The sequence below is a fragment of the Lactuca serriola genome, chromosome 1 (genome assembly GCF_051521515.1).
Source record: "Lactuca serriola cultivar US96UC23 chromosome 1, Lser_US96UC23_V15, whole genome shotgun sequence".
NCBI lineage: Eukaryota > Viridiplantae > Streptophyta > Magnoliopsida > Asterales > Asteraceae > Lactuca > Lactuca serriola.
The window spans coordinates 15465429-15476616 of NC_136408.1; the positions used below are offsets into that span (position 1 = coordinate 15465429).

At 39.7% G+C, this 11188-nt stretch overlaps 1 protein-coding gene across 1 annotated transcript; it reads right to left on the reverse strand.

Annotated features, from left to right (window-relative positions):
* Positions 1-9466: 9466 nt before the first annotated feature.
* LOC145067627 (transcription factor PRE4-like) lies at positions 9467-10290 on the reverse strand. The gene is made up of 2 exons (XM_079014725.1): positions 9986-10290; positions 9467-9836 (listed from the first exon to the last, which is right to left on the reverse strand). The coding sequence occupies exons 1-2, from the start codon at positions 10109-10111 to the stop codon at positions 9687-9689; spliced, it is 276 nt and encodes a 91-aa protein (XP_078870851.1). The 5' UTR covers positions 10112-10290; the 3' UTR covers positions 9467-9686.
* Positions 10291-11188: the final 898 nt, after the last annotated feature.

The window sequence follows — 11188 nt, forward strand, 5'->3', positions numbered from 1 at the left end:
TGAGGAACAAGAAGAGCCCTCTCCCTGAACTTGGCGGTGATCTCCGCCACGGTCTCTGTAGTCTGGGTGAGGTCCTGAAACTCTCTGGCTAACTGCTGCACCTTAATGACTGGTGCAAACTCCGCCCTGAACCTGGTAGAGAAATCAGCCCAGGTCATGGCATCCAACGCTGCATCATCTCCAATGGTATGTCCGACCTCCTCCCACCAATCCCGTGCCCTGTCCTTCAGAAGACAGGACGCCAACCTGACCTTGTCCCCCTCGGGACACCTGCTAGTACGGAACGCGTTGGCCACATCCGCCAACCATCTAGTACTCGCTATGGGGTCCCGCGGTCCGTGATAGTCTGGAGCTCCACATGCCCTGAACTCCCTGAATGTAAGTGTACGCGACCCCATCATGGCCGCCATCTCGGCACGGAAGGTGCCCAATCTCTCATCCATCAGCTCTAGGATACCCTCCTTGATCGAACCGAAGATCACAGGAGTCTGCTCCAAAATGATATGAGTAATCTCTGAAGAAAGAAACTCTCTGGTCTGCTCATCCATGCGCTCGTCCCCCAAGCCTGATCCTGACCCCTCCCCGGCACCTCCACTGCCAGCTGCTGTCCTCGGACGCAAAACCACCATTCTGAAACACATCATAGCAATATCAGAAAACTGAAATATCTCAAGGGATCATTGATACTACTACTAGCTTCCTGGTCTTGTCTCGGCCTTCCTTGATTCAAGTACGGATCCTCTGCTTTCAGTAGTACGGGCCCATACTACCTTCCACATCTATCCGTACTTTCCTCAAGAACTGCCTTGACTCCACCAAGTCACTTCTACTACTACTGATCTCTGCTACTCTCATCCTAGGCTTGCCCTAGGGAAATCTCTGACTCCACTCAAACCAGTCCTCAGCTACTGAAGGTCTCCTTGTAATGCTAATTAGCCACCACCTGAATACCATCACATGCAATGAGGCTCGGATAATCCTTCGAGTAAAAGACTCGTCCCTACAACGGTTGGACTCAGACAAGAGCTGCGCAATAGGGCCAAATCCAGCACTCTGAGATTATTCAACCCTGGTCACATGTGATGTGACGTATTCACCTAATGGCTAACTCCCACCACTCAGAGTCCCACAAAGCACAAAGCAAGCAACATTCGAATAAAGGAAACATACTCAGGCAAAACTATTCTCATAACGAGAAGCTACTCTAGCATACAATGCTAAGCTTGCGCTACCAGGCATAACCTAAACAGGCTATCCTACTGCTGTCTACTCAATACTAGCATGCAATTCTCATAAAGCTGTAACACATATAGCAGGCACATAAGGCATCCTCCTAGATCCTTAGTCCTATGCTAGCATGCTGTTCTACTGAAACTGGAAAAATTAATCATAATAATAAAACTTGTATTGGTAATTTGGGGGTACTTACTTGAGCTCGGCTGATCGCATGCACCACACCCTTATCTTGCTTGAAAATTCTTTTCTTTCTAAGTGCTTTTCAAAATTTCATTCGAAAACTTTTTTCTTTTTGAAAATCTTTTTATCTTTCCCTTAGTTTGAGTTCGGATGCACCCGGAGGTCTATCTGAATCCCTCAAACTAAGGCTCTGATACCAACTTGAAACAACCCAAAAATACCACCCAAAAATTTCGATTTTATTATAACAAATCCATATGCTGCGTGTTTCAAAAACCATAATAAAATACTGTGAGAAACTGTATCACAACTGTATCCAAACATATCAGGAAAACTAAATCAACTCCCAGGACAAAACTGAAGCTGTGGTGTGTGCGATGCCATCATCCCGAGCTCTTCCCTTTACCTGCGGAAGTACCTGAAACCAAAACTGAAACTGTAAGCACGAAGCTTAGTGAGCTCCCCCAAACTACCACATACCACATAACAACATATAAGAACATACTGGGCCTTGCCCACTACATCGGACCAAAGTCCGGGCTAACTGGGGCCTTGCCCCCTACATTGGACCGAAGTCCGAAGCTGACTGGGACCTCTGTCCCCTACATCGGACCGAAGTCCGAAGCTGACTGGGACCTTCGTCCCCTACATCGGACCGAAGTCCGAAGCTGACTGGGACCTCTGTCCCCTACATCGGACCGAAGTCCGAAGCTGACTGGGACCTTCGTCCCCTACATCGGACCGTAGTCCGAAGCTGACTGGGACCTCTGTCCCCTACATCGTACCGAAGTCCGAAGCTGACTGAACATAACATAAACATATCAACTAGCATAAACACATAAAATCCTGTCTGATCCACGGAGGCGTCAAACATACTAGCTAATGCATTGGACCGAAGTCCATAAACTACGGTTAACTGAACGGGCTGGCATTGTGGCCTTAGACCCGTTCCTACTGAAGGGAAACTCACCTCGTGAACTGGCTGCTGCGTGAATGGCTCTGGAAGCTAACTGCGGCTGCTCCGGTATCTCCCCGGCTACAAGTCCATAAACACACTCAATCAAATGCTAAACACTGCACTGGGGTAAAATGACTCTTTTACCCTTGGTCAAAGTCAACTCTCTCGGTCAAAGTCAACCCACAGTTGACCTGACTCGCCGAGTTGGGCCGCCAACTCGCCGAATCTCTAGTCTTACTTCTCAACCCTACTCGTGGCTACTCATCTAGTATGGCATCGACTCGACGAGTACCCTCTCGATCCAAGAACTTAGACTATCTTCATTCGACTCGCCGGGTCATATGAACAACTCGACGAGTTGTTCTTCGATCTAAGAAGATTGCCTTGGACTCGCCGAGTTGTATGAACAACTCGTCGAGTCCCACCATTACTGAGTCTGCCCTCCAACTCACTGAGTCCACTCTACTACTCACAGGCTTCCACTCGACATCACTCAAAAGGGGAAAATGGGACTCGCGACTTGACTCGTCGAGTCGTTCTTCCGACTCGCCGAGTCACATCCATGCACTTACTCTAAACTCGATTCTGCTTGAATCCAGCGTCTGAAACTTATAGATCTGGACTTCCTTAACTCGATTAGCACGTAAAGATTCTATCTTTACGTGCCCATAAGCGACCAAGAAGGTAATAAGGCTCAAAAAGCATAATAAAGGCTAGATCTAGGGTTCTTATGCAAAGCATCATCAAAAAGGCAATAGATCCGGGCTCTACAACTCCTAAATGAACAGATCTAGGGATATCTCGACCTATTAAGGCATCCATACAACTATAAGGCTTGGAAAATGCATCCAACTAGCCCTAGAAGAGTTCTAATGGAGGTCTAAAGCATAAAACAGAAGGAATCCGAGAAATACCTCAATGAACTCTGATTTTTCCCTTGGATCTTTGCTCTACACCTCTTCTCTTTGCTCCTTTCTTCTTCTTCTTCTTCTTCAAGCCTTCAAAATCCACACACAAAAGCGCTTAAAACAATAAGGGATGGATTAGGGTTTTCTCACAGCTCTCTGAGGGTGAAGGAGGCGAGTTTGGGGCACATAGCATCGCTTAAATAGTGAGCAACCCGGGGATTTAGGGTTTCTTCCAGGCAGGCAGACTCGCCGAGTCCCGAATATGGACTCGCCGAGTCGCCGACTAACACGTGCACGAAAACTCGACCCTACTCGACGAGTCAGGCCATAGACTCGCCGAGTCCCTCAATAAAACTTTTAAATAAATACCACAGGAACAACATACCAGAGATGGGGCGTTACATTATTAAGGTTAGGGTTGTTAGGATTTAAATCATGAAAGTATAGGGAGTTGTTTTGCAAAATCGAATTGTAATCCCCATAGAATACAAGTCAATGTGTTTAAGGGTCTTAAGAGATTTGTTCGTTTCTTTTCTCCTTGGGATATACGTGCGACTTCAATCTTTTCTTGGGTCTTTTTCTATGATGCGTATATTAGGTAGAAATCAAAAGAAAAAATCGAAACCAATTGATTTAGGTTGTGTGTGGATCATCAAAAAGGAAGAAAAAAAAGATAACCAAGAGAGGAGGGAATGGTGAGGCAGTGAAGACGTGTATGAGCGAGGGAGTAGCGAGCCGAGAGGGAAGGGTGGGAAGGAAGATTGTGATTGTTGATTGTTGATTGTTGTGGGTTCAATTGAAGGTATGAATTGATCAATACCCTTGGTAAGTTCTTGATTCTTCCTTCTCTTGTGTTCATGCTCCAATTACTAGTGTTTTTGTTCAAATAATCTTCTCCTTTTCACTTCAACTCTTGTGATTTTGTGTGATCAATTTCCAACCACATTAAGTGTGTTATTGGCTTGTTCTTGTAGTCAAATTTTACGTATAAACATTCTTACATGTTGTTATTGGGGCTAATAATTGACTGGAAGTGTAGATCAATTGTCTTCCAATTACTATCATAATCCTTGTTTCTTTTACCTCCAATTCTAGTGATTTCAAGTGTGATACTTTTATGCACACAGAAAATGTTTTGAAACATTCAAAAGGTTCTCAAAATCCCCTATGTGTCTTGTTATGTTTTTGTCTTGCTAGCAAAAAGATGTCAACTTCTAGCTTGAAAAATCTTGTAATTCTTTGTTGTTATGTCGTGTATTTTTCTGCCCTAAAACCAAATCATGAGGGCTGAAATAGCAGTCTTATATATCCTCCAAATCTTGTCGAAAAGTCCATCCAAGATTCATCCTAGTAGGTGTTTTGAATTGGTTCATAATGAAGTCTTGATTCGGCGAGTGTATGATTTTGTGTTTGGTGTGATAAAGGCATTCTACTTTCAACATTGTTGTTTCATCTCTTTGTTCTTTCCATTAAATACTCAATTGATGCCTTAAAACCTTCGTTCATGATTAATTGTTGTGTCATCTCTTGGATTTAAGTCATTATATTAAGTCTTGAAGTATAGGGTGATGTTCGGCTAAAATTACAAATCTGGATAGATTTGTTCACCTGTCTTGCGAGGGATGTAAAGGCCATTCTGGTCCGATTTAGAGAAAAGCACCACAAGACCAAAGTTTTGGGAATCGAGTCTAGTTTCCAGAAAGTCTGTGTAACGACGTAAATTTTCAAACAAAATTTTCATTTTAAAAATACCATAATTCTCATAACACATTTCACAAAAATCTCATTTATTTAATTTACAACACAACTCCATAATTATTTGATTAATAATCCAGGATCCTTGAAATATAACTCTTTCTCTGGTGTGTACAATCAAGTCGGCGCCTTCCCGCGGCCCTGAGAAAAACTTGAAACACATATCACATAATATAGTAAGCACGAAGCTTAGTGAGTTCCCCAAAATACCACACATATCTCAGTAGCCTCTCATGGCTATACTCAGATAAGACCCTTCGGTCGATGTGTCTCAGTGGAACCCTCCGGTCCCAAAACTCGGGTGGACCCTCCAGTCCCAACTCAATAAACTCATAATAACAATACTCGACATAAATCACAAAGACATAATACAAAATATCACAATACACAGATAAGCACAGTCACACAAGGATACCACTCATGGTAAGTATAGTGAGAAGGCTCACCTCGGATGATGAACAAACCCTATAAACACTACTGTTACGCACTGGCCTTTAACTCTGAGCCAAATCCATAATTAACCCAATTAGGAACTAAGTCCAAACTCTCACTCATTAGGTTATAAGGTATTCCACTAACCAGCCCATCAATAACCAAAAACCCATTGGGCCCACCAAGGCCCAACAATAAATGAGCTCTCCTGAGGCCCAAATCTCAAATCTAAATGGCAAGCCCAACTCAAGGGCCCAAAGCACATATACATATTCCTCTGGTCCTAAACTCTATTGCAAAAAGCCCAAAATCCAAGCCCAACACTCAAGGCCCAAAATGAGACTTAGCCCAAAAGTCCACAGTGAGGTTATGCGGGGCATACCTCTCTTGGTACGCTCAACGTACTCACAAATCCAGATTGGCCATCGGGGACACTAGGGTAGTACACGGGGCATACAGGAATTATGCTCAACGTACTCCCCATACTCACTCTTTCTACTCATTTGGTCTTAATCAGTTAAGACATCAACTCAAATCCCAGATCTGGACTCCCTAATGGATCTTACTCCATAAAGTCAGTGACTTTCAGTCTTTGCATGGCTGAGAAGGTCACAAACATCCAAAACACTCACTCTCTTATCTCAAAAATCTCATAACTCATGCATCGCTTGATTCCAACATCCAAGACCTCATTTTTATGGATCCTCTCCACTAGAAACACTTTAAAGGACAAACATTAGGCTCTGGAGTGCAACAACTCATAAAGCTTCAAGCTTTGGGACCAAAAACCCTAAAATGGACCATATCATGCACAAATCAAAAGGATGGGAAAGATTTGAGCTTTATACCTTCAAATGATGCTCCATCTACAAAAAAAGCTCAGATCCAAAGCCAAGACTCCAACTCTATTCTCTTCTGTGCTCCTTCTTCACTCCAAAAATGCCACAAGAACACTTATAAGCTCACAGTAGACACTCAAGCTCAAAGAACGAGAATTAGGGTTTTGAGAGAGTTGAAATCTGGAAATGGTGGTTGGATATGAAGACATAATGTTCCTTAAATAGGGGCACTCCAAAATATTAAGGTTTCTTTCTGGGCCTAGTACGCCCAGCGTAACCTCTGGTACGCCCATCGTACTGGGTGAATCCGCTTTAAATTCACGCACATGAGTACGCTAAGCGTACACACATGTACGCCCAACATATTCAGGTGCCACCTTTCTCAAATAAGGGACTCATCATGCCACAACTTCAAACTTCCATCGCTTCCTCGATATAACTTGGATTCCAATGAACCTCATACCCACGGAAAGTTGACAAGATGCCCTACGCTCCTAGCAACTCGTCGCAACCCCGAGACTTCCTCATGCCCGGTTTGCAGCCCACGAACGCTAATCACAAACGATCCGAAACAGGATGTTACAGTATGATATCATCCTTTTCGGAGTGGTGGATTCCGTTTTATGCTCAAAACACTAAAAAAGGGTCAAGCTGGAAAATTCTAAAACTTAAATAAAAATAAGCATCCACCTAATTATAATGCTAACACAATATTAGGGGTGCTTGTGATAATCTCAAGTGTTCACGAGTACTCTGTTTGGGAATTCTTGTGGAATTTCCCAGCTTCTTGACAAAGGTGAGTCAATCCCTGTGGAATTCAAGTACTCTTTTTGGGAATTTTATATCTTAGATAGGTTGGAATGAACCGAGAATGTTGTAGGATGCATGTACCCCAACTTTGATGGATATGTTTGCTAGGATTTATGTTTCCTTTCTATGATTAAAAGTTTAGGTTCTATTGCATGTTAGACTTGTGTTTGGGAAATTTAAAGTGTGAGGTGTGATAGGTTCATGCTAGAAAGAGTGTTTTTATTGTTTGTGAATGATGCATGCATGTTGTGATTTCTAAAAATTATTTGTCTCTGATGATTATAGCAAAAGTTGTGTAACACCGTAAATTTCCAAACAAATTTTTCATTTTAAAATCATATAAATTTCATAGCGCATTCACAAAATCTCATTTATTTAGTTTATAAAACGCATCTCCATAATTGTTTGATTAATAATCCAGGATCCTCAGAACATATCCCTTTCTCTGGTGTGTACAATCAAGTCGGTGCCTTCCCGCGATCCTGAGAAAAATCTGAAACACATAACACGGTAAGCACGAAGCTTAGTGAGTTCCCCAAAATACCACACACATCTCTGTAGCCACTCAAGGCTATAACACAGTAAGACCCTTCAGTCAATGTGTCTCAGTGGGACCCTCCGGATGCACAACTCTGATGGACCCTCCGTTCCTAACTCTATAAGCTCTGAATAATATACAACATAAATCATAAAGAAATAACACAGGATATCACAATACACAATGTAAGCACATAGGACATCTCAGCCATACAAAAATTCCACTCATGGTAAAGTATAATGAGAATACTCACCTCGAATGATGAACATAGTTTAATTTAATTCATTAAATGACTATTATATATCATGTAGGGATATTAAATGATTTGCATTTTTTTAACTACAAATTTAATTTAATAATAACCTAACACTTATATCCATCTATGTATATATGTATATAAAGGACTCAAACCTTCCCTTAAAAAAAATAATACTTTATACCGTTGGATTAGAAACCCTTCACATCACATCGATATATTTCTTTTAAACAACAAACTATTTATTGAAATACGATCTACGAAGGTACTAAATTTACAAGGATTAAGAAGTCAACAAGAGATGAGAGCATCTATAATGAGGAGTTTAATGGAAGAGTTCCTACTTGTTATTAAATGGATACAACTCCACCATTGTGAAATGCCACCTTGGCATTCAATGAATGTGGAATTCAATGACCATAGAACTCTTCAATGAAAAAAGAAAAATATTTAAATCTTTAAATAAATATTTTTTTAATATGCTCCATTGAACTTGTAGAGTTTAATGCATTATGAGATAAAAATGAATAGAATTTTATAAAATAATAAATGATGATGTGACGCTCCATTAAATAAACTATATAGAGTTCAATGCATTGTGAATGCCTTAATTATAACAAAAAATCTAACCGATTTATTTGCCAACTCCCCTATTTTGATCCATAGATAAGACAACACGTGAATCTCACCTGGTATGAGACGATGAGGCTTAAGAGAATTCTTGAACGCCTTGCCGTGTCTGTGTCTCCAGATTCCCATAATTAAAGGTCACCACACTGTCGCCTTACATGTTTCTGCAGCTACAGCCAGACAGTCGATCTAGAAACGAATGGAGCTGACATTCAGGTTGCAACCAAAGGGCAGACTAAGGAGATAAATTAACCTAAAATACTCGATAGTAAAACAAAGTTTCTTGTAACGCACAATCAATCTATCAGGTATTATATATATATATATATATATATATATATATATATATATATATATATATATATATATATATATATATATATATATATATATATATATATATATATATATACTAAATTACAGTAACTATGGTAAGATATTTTTCTTTCTTTAGAAGGATATTTAATTTACTTTTTGGGACAACCCAAAATAAATATGAATATATAGGGAGTACAACAAATAAGCTTTGTTGTTCATCACAATATTGATTAGGATCCGTTATATTGATATGATCTGAAGAAGAATAATATGAATCACTTTGCATATATACACAATTTTTGATATTTAATATTGATCTGTTCAATAATATAAGAATTGTGTTGTTGCAAGTGCTTGCGATCTGTTGTAATGGTTTAAAATCTGTAATATGATTTATTCTAAACATGAAACCCGGATGAAAAGTATAGAACTCTTTTACCCTATATATCTTCGTTAAGATTCTAATTTACTGGATAAACACATACTAGAATAGGGCTTTTTTGATCTCGTTCTTCTTCAATATCAACTATTTCTTGAAAGATGAATAAATGGTTCAAAAAAGATATATCTTATTAGATCTCGATCATTGGTAGAGTTTTCAATGGGTTAGTTAATCATCAAGAGGATCAATAGATCGAATAGCTTTTTTAATACAGACTAATATGACATACCTTGGTTTCAACTGCTACCATAAAAGATTTAAGTTCGACTAACGGTTTAACCAAGCAAAAATCATTTTCTGCCGAAAATGACAAAAAAAAAAGTACAGGAATACCAAAAACGTTCCAAAAAATTAATAATACGAAAATAAAGGGCGACGATGGATCTATTGCATTAGTAGACTCCTGATAATCGAAGCTTGGGTGGAATCTGTGTTGTCCAGCAACTCTGATAGACGCTCACTTAAGTCGTCAACCTCTCTGTGCAAGCTTCTAATATAGCTGCATGTGTCTTGTAACACCCGCGTTGCTGATACCTGCATCCATCGATCAATCATATTGTCATCTTTCTTATCGATCAAACTGTATACAGAGAGAGAGAGAGAGAGAGAGAGAGAGAGAGAGAGAGAGAGAGGGGTGTCGGTCGATTTGTTCTTGCATTGGCACATTAAAGATTGATTACTACCTTGTCGGAGCAGCGGTTGCGAATTTCAGGAAGAAGCTGGTGCAATTTGGAAACAAGATCGTTGATTTGCTCGTCAGTGATCACTGAAGGTGCTGATTGCCTGGATCTTGACCTTCTGCTTGACATTTTTATTCTGGAATTTAACTAAATATACTATACTATACGAGTGCAGAAAAGAAGCCAAGAAATAGCACAAGTAGAGATGCAAAAACCGAAGATCGATCAGTGCATGAGTGAAAGCTATGGGCTGAGCTTCTATTTAAATATCCTCCATAGTTGCTTACTTCCAAGATATAAGAAGAAAAGTGAGAAGAAAAAATATTTAATACAATGACAGTTGGGCTAATATGTGATCGGAGTTTGTTAAAGATACCGAGTTTCAATCTTACAATTATATATTATAGTTTCAATCTTACAAATATATATTATTATTTTATGAAAAACAGTTAACTTTAATTAAGACAAGAAACAATGTTTTAAGATATTCGAGAAATTAGACATTATCTTTCCAGTTTACTTGAAATGTTTTTTCACGGTAACTTGAAATGGCAAACAATTACCATGCATATATGACAACAAAAATGAGACATTATAAGTTAGAAAACCAAGAATAAGAAAAAAAAAACTAGATTCCTAGACCTTTTAAAATTTACTGGACGTGAAAATACGCATGCATGTTGTAGTATACCAACCTGCTACGAAGAGGCAAACAGTTGAGAAGGATTGGGAATAGAGACGGGATGGGTTGTACTTGTACCAATGATCATAGAGGAAGATAAACCCTAATTTCACCTTCTTGGTAATTAATTATGATTTATGTGTCTTATTGCATAACAACTTTCCTCTGAATTAACGTCAACCAAGCTTACTTTTCCTTCCCATGACTATTAATGATATACCGGAGTCGAGATCGGAGCTACCTTCCAGCCTCAGAACTCATCAACTATCGTTGACCTGTCAGTGACGAGTTTCAACAACGATTTGGACCATAGCTGATACTCGACAATACTCGTAGGTGAGCCATCTTAAATTTTATTATAGATTAGTAAGTAGACTAGAATATTCATCACATTCTAAAAAAAAAAGAGGAGTCATCTTGATCTAGACTTCACTGAAGTCTGAAGAACCAGAGCCCATAGATACGGGAATCAATCCGCCGATTAATGTTGTAACAACTCCAAGATTCGAATATTACCTTTTAGA